General features: G+C 45.9%; 1 protein-coding gene across 1 annotated transcript; it reads left to right on the top strand.

Annotated features, from left to right (window-relative positions):
* Positions 1-1,863: 1,863 nt before the first annotated feature.
* nradd (neurotrophin receptor associated death domain) lies at positions 1,864-23,383 on the top strand. Its single transcript, XM_038977028.1, has 6 exons — positions 1,864-2,325; positions 18,132-18,264; positions 18,397-18,762; positions 21,145-21,388; positions 21,624-21,766; positions 22,002-23,383. Exons 1-6 carry the CDS (start codon positions 2,284-2,286, stop codon positions 22,322-22,324), a joined length of 1,251 nt encoding a protein of 416 aa, XP_038832956.1. The 5' UTR covers positions 1,864-2,283; the 3' UTR covers positions 22,325-23,383.
* The last annotated feature ends 504 nt before the right edge of the window (positions 23,384-23,887 follow it).

The raw sequence follows: 23,887 nt of genomic DNA, 5'->3' as shown, positions 1-23,887 counted from the left end.
TTCCTAGGCCGTCATTGAAAATAAGAATTTGTTCTTAACTGACTTGCCTAGTTAAATAAAGGTAACCCCCCCCCCAAAAAAAACAGCACTTATAGTTGCTTGGGGCAGCTCTAACAGGGCAGAAATTTGACGAACTGACTTATTGGAAAGATGGCATCCTATGACGGTGCCACATTTGAAAGTCACTAAGCTCTTCAGTAAGGCCATTCTACTGCCAATGTTTGTTTATGGAGATTACATGGCCCTGTGCTCAATGTTATTCACCTGTCAGCAACAGGTGTGGCTGAAATAGCCGAAACCACTAATTTGAAAGAGTGTCCACATACATTGTATATATTGTGTAGGTACATGCTTATAAAAGTATATGTTGTATACAAATTATATAGGATAATTAGGATGTCAATGTATAATATTATAACCTAGCACTTGTAATAGCAGTATGTAGGCTAAGCTCTACTGTAGTAGCATGTTGAAGGACAATCACTGATATTTAGCTTTGGTCTAAATAATGTCTGGGCTATTTAATAGGCCTATTAGTTAGAATCAGAGGTCATCCATTTTATGGGCGTGACCCAGGCATGCAGAAAGTAGCAGCTTTTCAAGTTCATGTTAGATCTTTTAAATGATTCAAAAGGATTTATAAGACAAACATTGAGTGAATGACACACCTTGTAAATAGTTAAGAAGGCACCACATGGGGTCCTGGGACTTCAGAGGGGGGACAAATGGAGACGTCTCTCAGACACAATAGCAGTGGCACTTCAAAGACTGTCTGGCTGCTGGAGAGAGAGAGACAGAAGAGAAGAGACAGCCAGGAGAGAACAATCAACAGAGAAGGTCACTGATATGTTACAACTCTGCTAGGCTACTGTTGTAATGTCCCAATGGCACCCTATTCCCTATCTAGTGCACTACATTTGAGCAGGGCACTATATAGGGAATAGGGTGCCATTTGGGACTTAACAATAGGCTACTGTGTGAGACTACTTTCTAGACTACTAAAATTAAGAAGTACCTGAAATAAGTGATGTATAGAGGCAGCTTGTCCAAAAACCAAAAATATAGAGGCTATACCATATGCCTTCCGTGAATATTTGAAAACAGTTTAAATAATGTCTGGGCTATTACATGTATAATTTTGTCATCAGCAGAAGCGGTTATCCAAAGCGACTTACAAATAGTGCATTCATTAAATAGCCCTGACATTATTTAGGACTAAGCTAAATATCCGTGTTTGTGCTTCAATAGTCTATTACAGTATAGTTTAGCCTACTTACCGGTATTACAACTGCTAGGTTACAGTATTATACATTGATATCTTAATTATCCTATATAGTTTATATACAACATTTCATTTTATAAGCATGTGCTTATTTACATATATACAAAAAATATAGGCTATTATTTGTGTTATTAATGTTAATTAAAAAAAGAGTGTGACGGAGAATATTAGCCACAAAATATTTATTTCTGTTACCCCCCCTGGAAAAATAACCGGGGGTTTAAAAATTAAGACCGCAAAATACAGCCCAGGCTACATCAAAGTCCCAACTTCCATTCTTTAAACAGATCCCTAAGGCATCTTCCGGAATGTATCTCCTTTTATTTATTACAGTGTATCAAGTTTCATCTCCATTTGAATATCACTTCAATGTGTTTATTGCCGTCGCGTATCAGCCAATCACAAAGCGAGGACCCGGGCTCCAGTGGTAGAGAGCTGAAGGCGTTGAAAGTGAACCAAGCGCTTGAAGATCTAGGGGCCAAAACGCTGCGCTTCAGACTCACACTCTGCAAGAGGAACATGCCAACAAAGATTGAAGTGTGACTCAACTGTAGGGAATGTAACAAAGAAACGGTCTACAGTAAAAGTAGATTGTGTGTAGCCTAAAGAAGAGGATGTTTACTGTTTTCCTGACGTTTTCTTTCATGGCAATTGATTTCACTGAAGAGAAGCGGCACTCGGACTTGCTGTTGAGTTTTGGGGCAATTTTTCTTCCACCGTATGTGTAGGATACTTTGATGCAGTTTTTTTTAAATGCTCTCATTTGGCCGTGTTCTTGTTACTTTCAAAGTGGTTTCTTGACAGCTGCGAATAGTTTTTACTTTCAAAGTGGTTTCTTGACAGCTGCGAATAGTTTTTAGGAAACTAGCTGCGCTTTTTTGACATTTACCTGTGTTACTTCTCACGGAGTAGGATATTGAAGCCTTCTTTGGTCCCAAATACTTTTGAAGGGGTATAGCCAACTCATTGTACGGGATTTTCCATCGTCGAAGAACTGTGACATGGACGCGCTTTGGGTCTGCACACTTTTTCTGCTCGTTAAGGTAAGTGTCATGACGCTCCTATTCCTGATATATATAGGCTGTACCTCACTAATATATCTCACAGGCTACTGTCCAGTAATACACGAACAGATCAATTCCCTGTTATGTTCTGCTGACAGTGCAATGTATAGTAACGCACATTAGTGTCCTACATGAGGGGAATTCAGTATTTAGCCAATCTGCATAAAGTTAATGTTTTTCGCTACATTGTAAACTATGTTGGCATTACGCACGCGCTACATTGTAAATACATGCATTTATTTTATTTAACCCTTATTTTAACAGGTAAGTTGACTGAGAACACGTTCTCATTTACAGCAACGACCTGGGGAATAGTTACAGGGGAGAGGAGGGGGGGATGAATTAGCCAATTGGAAGCTGGCAATGATTAGATGCCTTGCATCTTGATTGTGTTACATTGTAATCTAGCCTACTTCTCACTCTACATTTACAATGTTCTGTATAGCTACAGAATGTGACATATTGTCATTATCTACAACTCTCCTGCTTTTACTCAGAGATAAACTCTGTTTTTCTTTAATCTTCCTTACCAATTGATAAGACTTAGGCTGTATTATTACTATGTGTCATTTAAACGTTAATGCAGGTAGTTAAAGTGAGAGATTTGATCTGTACAGATCAAAGTGTCAAAATAATCCTTTCCACAGCTGGAGAAGAGGACAATTTGACACTCCATCTCCTTTCAAGTCCAACAGACCTGAGGGCCTGTAGAGGAGAGGCAGCAGCTCATGTCTGGTCATGTTCCCAGGGCCTAACCCTTTCTTCAAGATCAAAGCACTGGAGATTAAACTCCATCAGATACTCTCTGCATTCATGTGACCCGGGAAAGATATTTATCTGTTTAATGAGGGGATAATATCAACAAACGTTCAGTTTAAATGGAAAACAAAGTTTGGGTTCCCCAAAACACACCTTTGTTTCTATCACAGAGGTTTGTTTGAAAATTAAAAAAAACACATTTTCTTTTGGTGAACTTCTCCAATTAGTTTTCTTTGCTTAACATGAATGTTTTTTCAAATCTCAATGTTTTAAAGATCATTATACTTGTCGTTGAATCCCACCGGCCCACTAATGTTAGTGGTTTGATTGTCCAAGGTTACATTACCAAACTGTATTACAATTCATAGATAGTACCATAGTCCTTCCTTGCGGCAATTCCTGGTAAAAATGCGTCATGAGTCAAACTATTGCTGCGGTCTGGATATCCGGAGCAAAGAAATGATCATTTCTCTCAGTCTGTGGCGAGAGAAGGGCGACCCTGTTTGTAGCAGAACAGTAAATGTAATTTCCATTTAGACGCTAAGCAGTTTTCTGATTGGTTATCACTTGAACTCCCGACCACCGCTTTGCTTTCCCACAGCGACATCTTTGAGAGAGTCAGTCAGCATTTTGAGAACTTTAATAATAAATTGCAGACAGACAAGCAGGCTTACAGTGGCATGGCTATTGGTATCCAGTAGTTTGTCATGCTGTTAGGAGGAGATGGAAACCTCAGCATATTCTCTGACTGGAACAAAACATGGTTAACAAAAGAAAAAAAGTTCCAGATTCCAAACGTTGACTTTTTAAAGATGACCTGCTACTGCTGATGACAGTAATCAGTGTTCATATTAAAATCATGGACCAATCAGACAGGCAAGCAGCTCTAGCTCCACCCTCCCTACCCATCCCTCTGCCTTAGTGTGTACGTCCCAAAATGGCACCCTATTGCGTATATAGTGCACTGCCTCCCAAGTGGCACCCTATTCCCTATATAGTGCACTATTTTTGACCGGGGCCGATAGGTCCACGTTTTGACCAGATTTGCCCAGATAATGAGTCATGGAGGCAATTATGTGCATCCCAAATGACACCCTATTCCCTATATAGTGCACTACAGGACCTCTATCTACATCTCCTGTTCTTCTGTCTGCTGGAGGTGTCCGTGTGAAGGTGGTGACGCCATGCTGCTGTCCCCAGGGTGGAGGTGGTGACACCATGCTGCTGTCCTCAGGGTGGAGGTGGTGACACCATGCTGCTGTCCTCAGGGTGGAGGTGGTGACACCATGCTGCTGTCCCCAGGGTGGAGGTGGTGACACCATGCTGCTGTCCTCAGGGTGGAGGTGGTGACACCATGCTGCTGTCCTCAGGGTGGAGGTGGTGACACCATGCTGCTGTCCCCAGGGTGGAGGTGGTGACACCATGCTGCTGTCCTCAGGGTGGAGGTGGTGACACCATGCTGCTGTCCTCAGGGTGGAGGTGGTGACACCATGCTGCTGTCCCCAGGGTGGAGGTGGTGACGCCATGCTGCTGTCCTCAGGGTGGAGGTGGTGACACCATGCTGCTGTCCTCAGGGTGGAGGTGGTGACACCATGCTGCTGTCCCCAGGGTGGAGGTGGTGACGCCATGCTGCTGTCCTCAGGGTGGAGGTGGTGACACCATGCTGCTGTCCCCAGGGTGGAGGTGGTGACACCATGCTGCTGTCCCCAGGGTGGAGGTGGTGACACCATGCTGCTGTCCCCAGGGTGGAGGTGGTGACACCATGCTGCTGTCCCCAAGGTGGAGGTGGTGACACCATGCTGCTGTCCCCAGGGTGGAGGTGGTGACACCATGCTGCTGTCCCCAGGGTGGAGGTGGTGACACCATGCTGCTGTCCCCAGGGTGGAGGTGGTGACACCATGCTGCTGTCCCCAGGGTGGAGGTGGTGACACCATGCTGCTGTCCCCAGGGTGGAGGTGGTGACACCATGCTGCTGTCCCCAGGGTGGAGGTGGTGACACCATGCTGCTGTCCCCAGGGTGGAGGTGGTGACACCATGCTGCTGTCCTCAGGGTGGAGGTGGTGACACCATGCTGCTGTCCCCAGGGTGTGAGGGTCAGTGCAGAGGGAGAGCCCTGCCTCCTGGGGCTCCCCACCCTGTCATGTGCTCATCACCGTAGAAACTCCAGGCTGCTGCAGCCAAGGAGTCAAACATGTCAAATGGGATCGCACTGCAAAAAGGCCCAAGGAGTCAAACATGTCAAATGGGATCGCACTGCAAAAAGGCCCAAGGAGTCAAACATGTCAAATGGGATCGCACTGCAAAAAGGCCCAAGGAGTCAGACATGTCAAATGGGATCGCACTGCAAAAAGGCCCAAGGAGTCAAACATGTCAAATGGGATCGCACTGCAAAAAGGCCCAAGGAGTCAAACATGTCAAATGGGATCGCACTGCAAAAAGGCCCAAGGAGTCAAACATGTCAAATGGGATCGCACTGCAAAAAGGCCCAAGGAGTCAGACATGTCAAATGGGATCGCACTGCAAAAAGGCCCAAGGAGTCAAACATGTCAAATGGGATCGCACTGCAAAAAGGCCCAAGGAGTCAAACATGTCAAATGGGATCGCACTGCAAAAAGGCCCAAGGAGTCAAACATGTCAAATGGGATCGCACTGCAAAAAGGCCCAAGGAGTCAAACATGTCAAATGGGATCGCACTGCAAAAAGGCCCAAGGAGTCAAACATGTCAAATGGGATCGCACTGCAAAAAGGCCCAAGGAGTCAAACATGTCAAATGGGATCGCACTGCAAAAAGGCCCAAGGAGTCAAACATGTCAAATGGGATCGCACTGCAAAAAGGCCCAAGCGCGGCTTTAGGGAGTGTGTGTGCATGCGTGCTCACGCGTGGGTGACTGCACGCTTATGAGTGTACGTGCACCACTGTGTGTACGCACACTTTTGTGTGTGTGTGTGTTGCGTGTGTGTGTGTGTGTGTTGCTTATGTGTGTGTGTTGACGGAGTGACTGTGACAGCCGTGGAGTTCATAGCCCCTTTTGAAAGCAGATAGGGCTCCATGGTGGTCTCCTCTCACCAGGGAATCAAGTCCTCTACTACTGAAGTGGAGAGAGCACCTGCAGCCCCTCAACTCTCTCCAGTGGCCCTGACAGATCAGGCAGATCAGGTCTGTGTGTTCTCTTTTCTCATGCTGGCTCATCCTTGAGCCAAGGAGGTGTCGACTGTGTAGGCTGCTTGGCTCTGTATATAAGCAAGTCCTGAGCTACCACATAACAGTCTGAAATTAGTTTATATAAGCTAGCATATAACAGAACAGTACACAATGATTCTAATACAGTGCATCAAAATTCTAACAAGTCAGCACTTTTTTGGAACAAGATTCCACTCTGATGTCATATGCAAATCGGCTCACTTTTCATGTTGACTTTCTCAACTGCCTATTCCTGTTCAGTAGGCGAGTACGGAGAGATTTTACACAGGTCACATATTCCCTCTGAGGTCCATAAATCGGAGCTCTGTTAGTCCCAGTCCTGATTACTGTGGTCATTAAGCCCCGGGCAGTGTGGATGTTTATACACACACACACACACACACACACACACACACACACACACACACACACACACACACACACACACACACACACACACACACACACACACACACACAAACACTCCACCCCTTGAACTGGTGCACGGAGGGGAATATTAAACTCTATATTTGGTCAGCACAAGAGGAAATGCCAATGGGTCTGGCTCTGCAGAGCGAAGTAGAGCTGGAGTGGACCCTGTCTGGACTTTCTCTCCTGTGTGTGTGTGTGTGTGTGTGTGTGTGTGTGTGTGTGCTGTTGCCAGTTTCTGGTCTATAGCATGATGAAGCAGCAGTTGGAGACGTTACCAGACAGCATCGCTGCCACAAAATATTTATATTTCAGTGAAGGGTAATTGTGTGTGTGTGGTGTACAGAGATGAGGTAGTCATTCAAAAATCATGTTAAACACTATTATTGCACACAGAGTGAGTCCATTCGACTTATTATGTGACTTGTTAAGCAAATGTTTACTACTGAACGTATTTAGGCGTGCCATAACAAAGGGGTTGAATACTTATTGACTCAAGACATTATGGGGTATTTTGTTTAGGCGAGTTACACAAAATCTGAATTTAATCCGTTTTAAATTCAGGCTGTAAAACAACAAAATGTGGGGAAAGTCATGGGGTGTGAACACTTTATGAAGGCGCTGTACGTTCCCAGTTTAAAATGATACCAGTAGACAATGTACACCAGATTTTGTACATGCCTTTTAAGTGCTGAAATATAAAATAGTTTAGTGCAAATCCAACCCTTGTAATTTAGGTACAGTATGACCTTTTTAAAAAAAAATTATAGATGACTGTTAGGCTACAGGAGGTGAGCATTACAGGTAACATTTTATGAGGTTAATTTATTTTTTTATTATTATTATTATTATTTTTTTTAATTTTTATCCCATTTTCTCCCCAATTTTCGTGGTATCCAATCGCTAGTAATTACTATCTTGTCTCATCGCTACAACTCCCGTACGGGCTCGGGAGAGACGAAGGTTGAAAGCCATGCGTCCTCCGAAGCACAACCCAACCAAGCCGCACTGCTTCTTAACACAGCGCGCCTCCAACCCGGAAGCCAGCCGCACCAATGTGTCGGAGGAAACACCGTGTACCTGGCCCCCTTGGTTAGCACGCACTGCGCCCGGCCCGCCACAGGAGTCGCTGGAGCGCGATGAGACAAGGATATCCCTACCGGCCAAACCCTCCCTAACCCGGACGACGCTATGCCAATTGTGCGTCGCCCCACGGACCTCCCGGTCGCGGCCGGCTGCGACAGAGCCTGGGCGCGAACCCAGAGACTCTGGTGGCGCAGTTAGCACTGCGATGCAGTGCCCTAGACCACTGCGCCACCCGGGAGGCTAGGTTAATTTATTTAATTCATTTTAGGAATGTTGCTTGCAAAATTATTGCAGTTGTTCCCATAGATAGACAGTACATGGTTGCTCAATGTATCACTGACTTTCGCTAAGCTAGCAACTTGGCTAACACAGCTAGCATTTTAAGTCAATAATATGCTGTTTTTATAAAAATTTTGTTGGCTTTATAATTGTGAGAGAAATTTTTGTAGCTAGTAGCTAGGTAGTTAGTCATACCTAGGTAGCTTAGCTGACTTTTCTCAGCTATGGCTAGCTACTTCTTGTCTCTTGTGCTAGCTTTTATAGCCAAATATCCCTTCAGAAACTTACAACATAAAAATATTGATATGGCCAGCATTATAGACCATTTCTCCCCTCTTACTGCAGCTTTAGCTCATCTCGAAACAACAGAGAAATGCTGTGAAAACTAGCGTGCTGTAAACATTCTAAAATGCTGTGAAAACCAGCGTGCTGTAAACATTCTAAAATGCAGTGAAAACCAGCGTGCTGTAAACATTCTAAAATGCAGTGAAAACCAGCGCGCTGTAAACATTCTAAAATGCAGTGAAAACCAGCGTGCTGTAAACATTCTAAAATGCAGTGAAAACCAGCGTGCTGTAAACATTCTAAAATGCAGTGAAAACCAGCGCGCTGTAAACATTCTAAAATGCTGTGAAAACCAGCGTGCTGTAAACATTCTAAAATGCAGTGAAAACCAGTGTGCTGTAAACATTCTAAAATGCAGTGAAAACCAGCGCGCTGTAAACATTCTAAAATGCAGTGAAAACCAGCGCGCTGTAAACATTCTAAAATGCTGTGAAAACCAGCGTGCTGTAAACATTCTAAAATGCAGTGAAAACCAGCGTGCTGTAAACATTCTAAAATGCTGTGAAAACTAGCGTGCTGTAAACATTCTAAAATGCAGTGAAAACCAGCGCGCTGTAAACATTCTAAAATGCTGTGAAAACCAGCGTGCTGTAAACATTCTAAAATGCAGTGAAAACCAGCGCGCTGTAAACATTCTAAAATGCAGTGAAAACCAGCGTGCTGTAAACATTCTAAAATGCTGTGAAAACTAGTGTGCTGTAAACATTCTAAAATGCAGTGAAAACCAGCGTGCTGTAAACATTCTAAAATGCAGTGAAAACCAGCGTGCTGTAAACATTCTAAAATGCCGTGAAAACCAGCGTGCTGTAAACATTCTAAAATGCCGTGAAAACCAGCGTGCTGTAATCATTCTAAAATGCAGTGAAAACCAGCGTGCTGTAAACATTCTAAAATACAGTGAAAACCAGCGTGCTGTAAACATTCTAAAATGCAGTGAAAACCAGCGCGCTGTAAACATTCTAAAATGCAGTGAAAACCAGCGTGCTGTAAACATTCTAAAATGCTGTGAAAACCAGTGTGCTGTAAACATTCTAAAATGCAGTGAAAACCAGCGTGCTGTAAACATTCTAAAATGCTGTGAAAACCAGCGTGCTGTAAACATTCTAAAATGCTGTGAAAACCAGCGTGCTGTAAACATTCTAAAATGCTGTGAAAACCAGCGTGATGTAAACATTCTAAAATGCTGTGAAAACCAGCGTGCTGTAAACATTCTAAAATGCTGTGAAAACCAGTGTGCTGTAAACATTCTAAAATGCTGTGAAAACCAGCGTGCTGTAAACATTCTAAAATGTTGTGAAAACCAGCGTGCTGTAAACATTCTAAAATGCTGTGAAAACCAGCGTGCTGTAAAAATTCTAAAATGCTGTGAAAACCAGCGTGCTGTAAACATTCTAAAATGCTGTGAAAACCAGCGCGCTGTAAACATTCTAAAATGCTGTGAAAACCAGCGTGCTGTAAACATTCTAAAATGCCGTGAAAACCAGCGTGTTGTAAACATTCTAAAATGCTGTGAAAACCAGCGTGTTGTAAACATTCTAAAATGCTGTGAAAACCAACGCGCTGTAAACATTCTAAAATGCTGTGAAAACCAGCGTGCTGTAAACATTCTAAAATGTTTTGTCACCGGTGCTTGTTTTGTTGAAATGTTGTTGACCTCACTGTTGCTCCTACGGCACTAATCTGGTGAGCACCTTTTGGAGCTCCGCCCAAGCAAGGCATTGGATTGGTTTGACATGTGAGGTGAGGTGAGGTGTCACTGATTCCGGGTTCCGACCCCTCTTTAGCTGATTTCTGCCATGGAACTTCCCCAGGCTTCCCGTTTTAGGGAGGCCTGTGCATTCCAAATGGAACCCTATAGGACTCTGATCAAAACAAGTGCACTACGTAGGGAATAGGGTGTCATTTGGGACACAGGCTAAATACACGGCCATTGAAAGAGACTACAAGCCATTAGCCAAGCTCTTCTCACTGTGATGGGCCATTCTCACATTTACATTTTCTGTCATTTAGCAGACACTCTTATCCAGAGGGATTTACAGTAAGTAGTCATTTAGCAGACACTCTTATCCAGAGGGATTTACAATCAGTAGTTATTTAGCAGACACTCTTATCCAGAGGGATTTACAATCAGTAGTTATTTAGCAGACACTCTTATCCAGAGGGATTTACAGTCAGTAGTCATTTAGCAGACACTCTTATCCAGAGGGATTTACAGACAGTGCATTCAACTAAGGTAGGTAGAACAACCACATATCACAGTGATAAGACAACCACAGCTCACTGTAGAAGCTCATGTGATGGCTGAGATGAATACCTGTTGAAACTGAGCTCCCATCACCCTGATACTGCAGATCTGTGCTGAGGTTCACATGTTGTCTGGCTCCTCAAATAGTGGTGCAATAAGACCTCTGTGCTGTTTGTCTTGGCATGAAATGTGCCCTCCTTCCCTTCAAAGCTGTGCTGTTGTTCTTGGAATGAAACGTACCCTCCTTTCCCTTCGAAGATGTTCTCTTTCTAGTGGTGGTGGAATTGTTTCAGTGCAGTTTTGTGACTGGAATGATCAAATCAAATCAAATGTTATTTGTCATATTGGCCGAGTACAACAGATGTTGACCTTACAGTGAAATTCTTACTTACAAGCCCTTAACCAACAATGCAGTTCAAAAAATAGTGTTATATTTACTAAATAAACTAAAGTAAAAATGTTTTATTAAATTAAAAGTAACACAATAAAATAACAATAACGAGGCTATATACAGGGAGTCAATGTGCAGGGGTTCAAGTTAGTCGAGGTAATTTGTACATGTAGGTAGGGGTAAAAGTGACTATGCATAGATAATAAACAGCGAGTAGCAGCAGTGAACAAAATAAATGGATCAATGTAATAGTCCGGGTGGCCATTTGATTAATTGTTCAGCAGTCTTATGGCTTGTGGGTAGAAGCTATTAAGGAGCCTTTTGGACCTAGACTTGGCACTCCGGTACAGCTTTCTGTGCGGTAGCAGAGACACCAGTCTATGAATTGTGTGACTGGAGTTTTTGACAACTTTTTGGGCCTTCCTCTGACACCATCTAGCATATAGGTACTGGATGGCAGTAAGCTTGGCCCCAGTGATGTACTGGGTCATACGCACTACCCTTTGTAGCGCCTTACGGTCGGATGCCGAGCAGTTGCCATACCAGGCGGTGATTCAACCGGTCAGGGGGAAAATGTGTTGTCGTGCCCTCTTCACAACTGTCTTGGTGTGTTTGGACCATGATAGTTTGTTGGTGATGTGGACACCAAGGAACTTGAAACTCTCGATCCGCTCCACTACAGCCTGTCAATGTGAATGGGGCCATGTTCGGCCCTCCTTTTCCTGTAGTTCACAATCATCTCCTTTTGTCTTGCTCATGTTGAGGGAGAGGTTTTTGTCTCTGACCACCTCCCTATAGGCTGTCTCATCGTTGTCTGCGATCAGGCCTACCACTGTCGTGTCGTCAGCAAACTTAATGATGGTGTTGGAGTCGTTCTTGGTGACACAGTCATGGGTTAACACGAGGGGACTAAGCAAGCACGACTAAGGGGCCCCCGTGTTGAGGATCGGCGTGGCAGATGTGTTGTTGCCTACCCTTACCACCTTAAAGGCGGCCTGTCAGGAAGTCCAGGATCCAGTTGCAGAGGGAGGTGTTTACTCCCAGGGTCTTTAGCTTAGTGATGAGCTTTGTGGGCACTATGGTGTTGAACGCTGAGCTGTAGTCAATGAACAGCATTCTCACATAAATGTTGTTTTTGTCCAGGTGTGAAAGGGCAGTGTGGAGTGCAATTGAGATTGTGTCATCTGTGGATCTGTTGGGGCGGTATGCGAATTGGAGTGGGTCTAGGGTTTCTGGGATGAAGATTTTGATGTGCGCCATGACCAGCCTTTCAAACCACTTCATGGCTACCGACGTGAGCGCTACGGGGCAGTAGTCATTTAGGCAGGTTACCTTTCGCTTTCATGGGCACAGGGACTATGGTGGTCTGTTTGAAACATGTAGGTATTACACATTCGGTCAGGGGGAGCTTGAAAATGTCAGTGAAGACATTTGCCATTTGGTCCGCACATGCTCTGAGTACACATCCTGGTAATCTTTCTGGTCCCGCGGCCTTGTGAATGTTGATCTGTTTAAAGTTCTTGCTCACATCGACTACGGAGAACGTGATCACACAGTCGTCCGGAACAGCTGGTGCTCTCATGCATGCTTAAGTGTTGCTTGCCTCGAAGCGAGCATAAAAGGCATTTAGCTCATCTGGTAGGCTCGCATCACTGGGCAGCTCGTGACTGGGTTTCCCTTTGTAGTCCGTAATAGTTTGTATGCCCTGCCACATCCGACGAGCACCAGAGCCAGTGTAGTATTCAATCTTTGTCCTGTATTGACACTTTGCCTGTTTGATGATTCGTCTGAGGGAATAGCGCAGTTTTTATAAGCGTCCGGATTAGTGTCCTGCTTCTTGAAAGTGGCAGCTTTAGCCTTTAGCTAGGTGCGGATGTTGCCTGTAATCCATGGCTTCTGATTGGGATATATACGTACGGTCATTGTGGGGACGACGTCGCAGATGCACTTATTAATGAAGCTGGTAACTGAGGTGGTATACTCCTCAATGCCATTGGATGAATCGTGGAACATATTCCAGTCTGTGCTAGCAAAACAGTCCTGTAGCGTAGCATCCGCATCATCTGACCACTGGCATGGTGTGTGTGTTTGCGTGCGTTCATGTGTGCATTCCCGTTTGTGTGCGTGCATGTGTGTGACACCGTTTATGTTTGTGTGTGTGTGCGTTGGTTCCTGTGTATGTTGGGCTCGTTGGAAGCTCCACATGTTGACACAAGCTGCTTCTTGGAGCAGACATCGGAGACAGCGGTTTCTCCCAAATGGCACCCTATTCCCTACGTAGTGCACTACTTTTGACCAGAGCCCTATTGGCCCTGGTTAAAAGTAGTGTACTATAAAGGGAATAGGGTGCCATTTGGGAGTGAGTCGGGGAGAAATCAGAGGGTTGTTTAGCTGTTAGCAGGAGGTTAGTTGTTAGACATCTGTTAGTTCCTGTCTTCCCTCAGGCTCCAGGGATAATGGCTAGTGGGTCAATCAGCCCTCAACATGGGCATGTTTCAGATGCAGACTGCTTTAGAGGGCCTTGATGGGGGGGGGGGGGGGAGTGTGTGTGTAAATCTCTTGTTCTTAGACAGAGTGAGGGGCGGGCGGGCGGGAGGGAGAGACACACACACACACACACACCTGCAGAGCTGGGGGGGGGGGACATCAAAGGCCCCCTCAAAACAGACACATGCTGGGCTGCAGTGGCTAACTGACACACCCGCCTGGGGCTACAACGGTCTCCCCTCCTCCTCACCCTCCCTCCCTTCCTCCCACCCCTCACTGTGTCTGAGGACAAGAGACACACACACACATTGTGACTATAATGTCATTCACACCCATGTGGAATGTGTCAATGTGGGAGGGAGGAAGCCCTTTCTACTCCTTCCTTCTTCCTGTCTCAGTGTTTTCCTTCTCCTTTGTTTTATTCTTTCCATGGGTCTAAAGCCAGTCTGATTAAAGCCAGTCTGATTAAAGCCAGTCTGATTTAAAGGCAGTCTGATTTAAAGGCAGTCTGATTAAAGCCAGTCAGATTAAAGCCAGTCTGATTAAAGCCAGTCTGATTAAAAGCCAGTCTGATTAAAGCCAGTCTGATTAAAGCCAGTCTGATTAAAGCCAGTCTGATTAAAGCCAGTCTGATTAAAAGCCAGTCTGATTAAAGCCAGTCTGATTTAAAGCCAGTCTGATTTAAAGGCAGTCTGATTAAAGCCAGTCTGATTAAAGCCAGTCTGATTAAAGCCAGTCTGATTAAAAGCCAGTCTGATTAAAAGCCAGTCTGATTAAAGCCAGTCTGATTAAAGCCAGTCTGATTAAAGCCAGTCTGATTAAAGCCAGTCTGATTAAAGCCAGTCTGATTAAAGCCAGTCTGATTAAAGCCAGTCAGATTAAAGCCAGTCTGATTAAAGCCAGTCTGATTTAAAGCCAGTCTGATTAAAGCCAGTCTGATTAAAGCCAGTCTGATTAAAGCCAGTCTGATTAAAGCCAGTCAGATTAAAGCCAGTCAGATTAAAGCCAGTCTGATTAAAGCCAGTCTGATTAAAGCCAGTCTGATTAAAGCCAGTCTGATTAAAGCCAGTCTGATTAAAGCCAGTCTGATTAAAGCCAGTCTGATTTAAAGCCAGTCTGATTTAAAGCCAGTCTGATTTAAAGCCAGTCTGATTAAAGCCAGTCAGATTAAAGCCAGTCAGATTAAAGCCAGTCAGATTAAAGCCAGTCAGATTAAAGCCAGTCAGATTAAAGCCAGTCTGATTAAAGCCAGTCTGATTAAAGCCAGTCTGATTAAAAGCCAGTCTAATTAAAAGCCAGTCTGATTAAAAGCCAGTCTGATTAAAAGCCAGTCTGATTAAAGCCAGTCTGATTAAAGCCAGTCTGATTAAAGCCAGTCTGATTAAAGCCAGTCAGATTAAAGCCAGTCAGATTAAAGCCAGTCTGATTTAAAGCCAGTCTGATTTAAAGCCAGTCTGATTAAAGCCAGTCTGATTAAAGCCAGTCTGATTAAAGCCAGTCAGATTAAAGCCAGTCAGATTAAAGCCAGTCTGATTTAAAGCCAGTCTGATTAAAGCCCGTCTGATTAAAGCCAGTCTGATTAAAGCCAGTCTGATTTAAAGCCAGTCTGATTAAAGCCAGTCTGATTAAAGCCAGTCAGATTAAAGCCAGTCAGATTAAAGCCAATCTGATTTAAAGCCAGTCTGATTAAAGCCAGTCTGATTTAAAGCCAGTCTGATTTAAAGCCAGTCTGATTTAAAGCCAGTCTGATTAAAGCCAGTCTGATTAAAGCCAGTCTGATTAAAGCCAGTCCCTCCTGCTAGGCTGCACTGGGCTCTATAAGCCCTTAGGAATGTCTGATGTATCCCTTATGTTTAACACACACTGGGGCTGCCTTCCCAACGGCACCCTATTCTCTATAGAGTGCACTACTTTTGAGCAGAGCCCGGCGAGCGCTATAGACCCTGGTCCAATGTAGAGCCCCATATAGGGAATAGGGTGCCATCTGGGCCTCAGTCTGGCCCCTCCATTACCCGGCAGATAAGCGCTCAGCACTCTGAAAACAGAGCCAGATCAAAATATAAAAAAAGACTATTTTCAATTGGCCCACCTTCTCCGCACCTTCTCCCCATTCTTTCCGTCCGATGGCGAGGCAGGCAAAGGGGTGTGTGTGTAATTGATTTCCTGATTTCTACACGAACATTGAGGTCTTATTTTTGAGTCTTTGGTTGGTGGAACTGGACTGGCCTTGACTGAGACCAGCCGAGAGAGACGCTTGCGCTCTTACTCCTCCAAACATAGCTTGTTACCATAGTTTCCATCCTAGTATTGAGCATATCTAGGTGTTGGCTTGTCACCATAGTTTCCATCCTAGTATTGAACATATCTATGTGTTGGCTTGTTACCATAGTTTCCATCCTAGTATTGAGCATATCTAGGTGTTGGCTTGTCACCATAGTTTCCATCCCAGTCTTGAACATATATATGTGTTGGCTTGTCACCATAGTTTCCATCCTAGTATTGAGCATATCTAGGTGTTGGCGTGTCACCATAGTTTCCATCCAAGTCTTGAACATATATATGTGTTAGCTTGTCACCATAGTTTCCATCCTAGTATTGAACATATCTAGGTGTTGGCTTGTCACCATAGTTTCCCTCCTAGTCTTGAACATATCTATGTGTTGGCTTGTCACCATAGTTTCCATCCTAGTATTGAGCATATCTAGGTGTTGGCTTGTCACCATAGTTTCCCTCCTAGTCTTGAACATATCTATCTGTTGGCTTGTTACCATAGTTTCCATCCTAGTATTGAGCATATCTAGGTGTTGGCTTGTCACCATAGTTTCCATCCTAGTCTTGAACATATATAGGTGTTGGCTTGTTACCATAGTTTCCATCCTAGTATTGAACATATCTAGGTGTTGGCTTGTCACCATAGTTTCCATCCAAGTATTGAACATATCTAGGTGTTGGCTTGTCACCATAGTTTCCATCCAAGTCTTGAACATATCTAGGTGTTGGCTTGTCACCATAGTTTCCATCCTAGTATTGAACATATCTAGGTGTTGGCTTGTCACCATAGTTTCCATCCTAGTCTTGAGCATATCTAGGTGTTGGCTTGTTACCATAGTTTCCATCCTAGTATTGAGCATATCTAGGTGTTGGCTTGTCACCATAGTTTCCATCCTAGTATTGAGCATATCTAGGTGTTGGCTTGTCACCATAGTTTCCATCCTAGTCTTGAGCATATCTAGGTGTTGGCTTGTCACCATAGTTTCCATCCTAGTATTGAGCATATCTAGGTGTTGGCTTGTCACCATAGTTTCCATCCTAGTATTGAGCATATCTAGGTGTTGGCTTGTCACCATAGTTTCCATCCTAGTATTAAGCATATCTAGGTGTTGGCTTGTCACCATAGTTTCCATCCTAGTCTTGAGCATATCTAGGTGTTGGCTTGTCACCATAGTTTCCATCCCAGTCTTGAACATATATATGTGTTGGCTTGTCACCATAGTTTCCATCCTAGTATTGAGCATATCTAGGTGTTGGCGTGTCACCATAGTTTCCATCCAAGTCTTGAACATATATATGTGTTAGCTTGTCACCATAGTTTCCATCCTAGTATTGAACATATCTAGGTGTTGGCTTGTCACCATAGTTTCCCTCCTAGTCTTGAACATATCTATGTGTTGGCTTGTCACCATAGTTTCCATCCTAGTATTGAGCATATCTAGGTGTTGGCTTGTCACCATAGTTTCCCTCCTAGTCTTGAACATATCTATCTGTTGGCTTGTTACCATAGTTTCCATCCTAGTATTGAGCATATCTAGGTGTTGGCTTGTCACCATAGTTTCCATCCTAGTCTTGAACATATATAGGTGTTGGCTTGTTACCATAGTTTCCATCCTAGTATTGAACATATCTAGGTGTTGGCTTGTCACCATAGTTTCCATCCAAGTATTGAACATATCTAGGTGTTGGCTTGTCACCATAGTTTCCATCCAAGTCTTGAACATATCTAGGTGTTGGCTTGTCACCATAGTTTCCATCCTAGTATTGAACATATCTAGGTGTTGGCTTGTCACCATAGTTTCCATCCTAGTCTTGAGCATATCTAGGTGTTGGCTTGTTACCATAGTTTCCATCCTAGTATTGAGCATATCTAGGTGTTGGCTTGTCACCATAGTTTCCATCCTAGTATTGAGCATATCTAGGTGTTGGCTTGTCACCATAGTTTCCATCCTAGTCTTGAGCATATCTAGGTGTTGGCTTGTCACCATAGTTTCCATCCTAGTATTGAGCATATCTAGGTGTTGGCTTGTCACCATAGTTTCCATCCTAGTATTGAGCATATCTAGGTGTTGGCTTGTCACCATAGTTTCCATCCTAGTATTGAGCATATCTAGGTGTTGGCTTGTCACCATAGTTTCCATCCTAGTCTTGAGCATATCTAGGTGTTGGCTTGTCAACCACTTACCACTCATCAGTTTGATCTATAAAAGAGTTCCCTCATCACTGGCATCTGCAGCACCGATAAATAAATCACTATCTATCTATCTATCTGATAATTGATGCTAAGCTAACTGTTGTGTTTCTCCTTCCAGGTTGCCCTGGGAGATGCCTGCGTCAGTGGGCAGTTCAGCCAGTCAGGGGAGTGCTGTAGCCCGTGTCCTCCAGGCCATGGGGTGGAGGTAGAGTGTGGGATGGAGGACACCAAGTGCCAGCCTTGCCCTGAGGGTGAGTCATGGAGGCAACAGGGTTTAGATGCTGTTGCTTATGCCATTCCCCCAGTAGACATACAACTATAGTACGTACATATTGATAATACTGTGAGATACATTCAAATCACCTATACCTTCTATGTTCTAGGAACATTCTCCCCATCAGACGGTCTCTCCCCGTGCCTCCCCTGTGCCCGCTGCCCGGCTGGCATCCCAGAGCTGACCTCCTGCAGCGCCACCCAGGATACCCACTGTGACTGTGACCAGCACTTCTACCTGTGGCGGGATGGGAAGAGTGTGGCAGGGCTGTGTGCCGCCTGCACCGTGTGTGGACGTGGCGAGGGGGTGGTGAGGCTGTGTGGAGCCCAGGGGAACACCCAGTGCCAACCATGTCGCCCAGGAACCTTCTCAGAGGAGAAGAGTGATATCAAGCCCTGCCAGGCCTGCTCTCAGTGCTCTGACACTGAGGTGGAGATCAGAGCCTGCCAGCTCAACTCTGACACCCTCTGCATGGGTGCGTCTCTGTGTGTATGGTGTGTGTATGGACTTAAAGTTGACCGGGGCAGCTCTAGCAGGGCAGCTCTAGCAGGGCAGCTCTAGCAGGGCAGACATTTGACAAACTGACTTATTGGAAAGATGGAATCCTATGACGGTGCCACGTTGATAGTCACTGAGTTCTTCACTAAGGCCATTTTACTGCCAATTTTTGCCTATGGAGATTGCATTGCTGTGTGCTCGATTTTATACAGTTGTCAGCAACGGGTGTGGCTGAAATAGCTGAATCCACTCATTTGAAGGGGTGTCCACATACACTATATATACAAAAGTATGTTTCCCATGTCAATAAAAATCCCTTTGAGAGAGAGGGAGAGGGAGGGGGAGAGAGGGGGGGAGAGAGGAGACATGTGGCCAACACCTGTACCCACACCTAATCTGAACACTTAGCAACACTCTTGAGGAAACATGAGCACAGTCCAACAGAGAGAAAACACTCTTAAGTGCTGCAGTCAAATGGCTCGGAGCCGACAGCTCTTAAAAAGGGCCTGACAATCTAACTACCCCCACACCAGACCCCAGGGCCTTGGCACATTGGTGACCCCAACATGGTAACCCCTCACTGGCTCCAAATGACCAAGCCTTGGCCTAGTGGCCTGGATCTCCCCAGGAGTCTGGTCATCTGAACACACACAGGTCACCCCATCTGACACTGTAGATAGAGGTCAGGGGAGTCCCCAGTCGTGTTTGATCCTAAAATAGGCCGGCTGTAGAAGGAGTAAGGAGGGGTTTGGGGGGTGGGGTGACTGAGTCAGGGGCTGTAGAAAGGGGTAAAGAGGAGGGGGGGTTGACTGAGTCAGGGGCTGGTAGCTGACTGGGTTAGGGGGGCTGTTAGCTGACTGGGTCAGGGGGGGGGGGGGGGGGGCTGGTAGCTGACTGGGGCAGGGGGGGGCTGGTAGCTGACTGGGTCAGGGGGGTCTGGTAGCTGACTGGGGCAGGGGGGGGCTGGTAGCTGACTGGGTCAGGGGGGTCTGGTAGCTGACTGGGTCAGGGGGGTCTGGTAGCTGACTGGGTCGGGGGGGGGGCTGGTAGATGACTGGTCCGGGGGGGGCTGGTAGCTGACTGGATCAGGGGGGTCTGGTAGCTGACTGGATCGGGGGAGCTGGTAGATGACTGGGTCGGGGGAGCTGGTAGATGACTGGGTCGGGGGAGCTGGTAGATGACTGGGTCAGGGGAGCTGGTAGATGACTGGGTCGGGGGAGCTGGTAGATGACTGGGTCGGGGGAGCTGGTAGATGACTGGATCGGGGGAGCTGGTAGATGACTGGATCGGGGGAGCTGGTAGATGACTGGGTCGGGGGAGCTGGTAGATGACTGGGTCGGGGGAGCTGGTAGATGACTGGGTCGGGGGAGCTGGTAGATGACTGGGTCGGGGGGGGCTGGTAGATGACTGGGTCAGGGGGGGCTGGTAGATGACTGGGTCAGGGGGAGCTGGTAGATGACTGGGTCAGGGGGGGCTGGTAGATGACTGGATCGGGGGAGCTGGTAGATGACTGGGTCAGGGGGGGCTGGTAGATGACTGGGTCAGGGGGGGCTGGTAGATGACTGGGTCAAGGGGGGGCTGGTAGATGACTGGGTCAGGGGGAGCTGGTAGATGACTGGGTCGGGGGAGCTGGTAGATGACTGGGTCAGGGGGAGCTGGTAGCTGACTGGGTCGGGGGAGCTGGTAGATGACTGGGTCGGGGGAGCTGGTAGATGACTGGGTCGGGGGGGGCTGGTAGATGACTGGGTCGGGGGAGCTGGTAGATGACTGGGTCAGGGGGGGCTGGTAGATGACTGGATCAGGGGGAGCTGGTAGCTAACCAAATATGTTCACTGTTTGTGACTGTGTGTCTGTGTGACTGTGTGTCTGTGTGACTGTGTGTCTGTGTGACTGTGTGTCTGTGTGACTGTGTGTCTGTGTGACTGTGTGTCTGTGTGACTGTGTGTTTGCATCATCTGTAGGTATGAAAGCCCTCACATTTTATACACAGTCATTGACTTATTACAAAAAAAACATTGTGCCAATGGTAGATGTGTCAAGGCCCTTGATTTGATGTTGAGACAGGGATAAGGACAGGGCAGATATGTTGAGACAGGGATAAGGACAGGGCAGATATGTTGAGACAGGGATAAGGACAGGGCAGATATGTTGAGACAGGGATAAGGACAGGGCAGATATGTTGAGACAGGGATAAGGACAGGGCTGATATGTTGAGACAGGGATAAGGACAGGGAAGATATGTTGAGACAGGGATAAGGACAGGGCAGATATGTAAAGTGGGCCCCTTCTATCTTTAGTGTTTCCTTCATGGTTCAGTGGTTCTCTAATCAACAGTCTCTCATCTCTCTCCAACCAACAGATAAGAAGCTCCACATCCTGTCTCGTCCCCCTGAGTCTGACGGCCCTCTGGCCGCTCCTCGCCTGCCTGGGTTAGGGTTGGTGAATGATGGAGAGGAGGCCAGCCCTGCCCCTGGAGGAGGAGCGGCCCCCAGTGCCCCCGGGTTCACCCCTCAGGATGATGGGAGCAGCAACCACATCCTGGTCTACGTATCTGTTTTGGCTGCTGTGGTGCTGGGCCTGCTGCTCTACGTCGCCTACAAGTGGTGAGTTGACAGGAGACACGCTGCCGTCTCATTGGCTGCATCCTGATTCTCCACACTTGAAGCATTGCATTGGCTGGAGGGAGTTGTTAAATTGTTAAATGCATGACGGGGTGGAGAATTGTTTGCAAACCTTTCGATTGCCGTCATGTATTTCTGTTCTAGGTTGTGATAAAAAATGATCCTGTTGTTATGTTTAGTAAAGAGTGTAAAAGTGTTTCCTCCCACCTCTCGTCAGCTGGACGTCGTATAAGCAGAAGCAGGCGTTGAGTAAAGCCCGCGCTGCAGAGCTGGGGACGTGTCCTGAAGGAGAGAAACTCCACAGTGACAGCGGCGTGTTCCTGGACTCACACAGCCTGCAGGATAGCCAACCAAGTAAAGGTAACAACAAACAGCCATCTCAGGACTACACCAGAATCGACTTCACTGCACTATACTTTACTTGAGTGAGAACAGAAGCCCAAATTAAATACACGTTCTAATCTCTCTCAATGTAGAGCACATTTAGCATTTATCAGACACTTATCTAGAACAACTTACAGATGTCTTTTCTCATCTATTATAACTGTTGAATGGACTTGTGACTATCTGTGTCTGTTGTGTATTCTACCCCCAGGTAGTAAGAGGGACAGTAAGCAGGACAGCCGTCTGTACATCAACCTGCCCCCCCACAGACAGGAGGAGGTGGAGCGTCTGCTCCAGGAGGGGAGCGGGGGCCGCAGAGGCTCCTGGAGGACCCTGGGGGCCGCGCTGGGCTACGAGCCCGAGCAGATGGACCTGTTTGGGCACGGCGAGGCCCCTGTACACACCCTCCTTTCCAACTGGGCCCAGCAGGAGGGCTCCACTCTGGGACTTCTGTGCTCGGCGCTGGCCCGCATCGAGAGGCCCGACGTGGCCGCCGCTCTCACCTGCCCTGCCCAGGGGGTGTCTGTGGTCTGAAGAAGGAGCCATGTTTGGTCCCAAATGGCACCCTATTCCCTATATAGTGCACTACTAGTAAGCTAATGGTCAAAAGTAGTGCACTATGTAGGGTGCCACAGAGCCTTCCTCATGAGCCTGATAAGACTGGGTCGCATTCATTAGGAACCAAACGGAAGAAAACGGACTGAATCAGGGAGTGGCGACCTGAACTTGAACCAATAAGAAATGTTTGTTTTCCGTTGCGAAGCATACTGCTGCGGTGTGTACTAATGAATACGACCCTTGTGGACTTAGGAGAGGATGGATGGGGCAAACAGCCCTCCTTCTCTCCCAGTGGGATGGCATGCCAAGGGAGGTACTCTTGACTGCCCCATAATGCCTCAGACATTTGAACTGAAGAGGACAGTGGAAGTGTTGTTGCTGGCTCGTTGAGCTGGTTCATCCTCTATTGGAAATGTACAGTATATCCACCATTCTTCCAGTATATATATATATATTTGTTACCATACTTGTGTATAATCTGCCCAAGCGTTCTAGGAATGGGTATTTATTTGCAGCAATGTCAGAAGGATCCACTCTCTTTCCTGATTTGTTTTGCAGCAATGTGAGGAGGATGCACAACAGCTGCCTGTAACTAACTGAACGGGCATGGGAATGAGATACTCTGTAGAACATTCTTTACAACTATGCAATAAAGGCATTCTGTTCATATTAACAATCAAATCGTGAATTTTAAGACCATTGTAAATATGTGATCATAGATTCATTGTAATATAGTGTTAGAAAGGTTTTCAAGCATGAAGGGGCAATCGCAAACATCTTGGACTGAGGGTGCATGATGACACTCTGTCTCTCTCTCAGCCACTCCATCTTAAAGACATTGGGAGGCCTCAAGCCAGTGATGTACTATCACCGTTGCTAATCACTGCCTCTCTCCTATCATGCTTTCTGGTGTGGCTGGCTATCCAGAACATTATCGTTATGTAACAGTCAATCACTTATTCTTGTCTATATTCTAATGTCATGGTGTGTGTTTTTCTAAGATGTCGTTTCATATAATAAATGCTTTTGAAGGTGTGAGTGAGTGAGAGTCAAACGGTGCTCTCTGAGCTTGTTGTGTTACGTGCTCTGACAAGTACAGTGGTTTCGGTCCTACCGGAACGTAGAAGCAAGCAGCTACCTGCTCTGTGGTAGTTTATTCTGAAGATAATCAATCACTGTCTTTGTTTGTCTCAGTAACCTAACTGAGCAGGGCTGTGACTTGTAACATCAATGAAATAAGTATGTGGTCATGTCAGAGGAAAGTATGGAGGACTTCCATGTACAGCTGAAGTCGGAAGTTTACATAAACTTAGGTTGGAGTCATTAAAACAAATTTTTCAACCACTCCACAAATTTCTTGTTAACAAACTATAGTTTTGGCAAGTCGGTAAGGACATCTACTTTGTGCATGACACACAAGTAATGTTTCCAACAATTGTTTACAAACAGATTATTTCACTTATAATTCACTGTATCACAATTCCAGTGGGTCAGAAGTTTACATACACTAAGTTGACTGTGCCTTTAAACAGCTGGAAA

This window comes from Salvelinus namaycush, chromosome 37, assembly GCF_016432855.1.
Source record: "Salvelinus namaycush isolate Seneca chromosome 37, SaNama_1.0, whole genome shotgun sequence".
NCBI classification, from domain to species: domain Eukaryota; kingdom Metazoa; phylum Chordata; class Actinopteri; order Salmoniformes; family Salmonidae; genus Salvelinus; species Salvelinus namaycush.
This window is presented reverse-complemented; position numbering and strand designations above follow the sequence as displayed.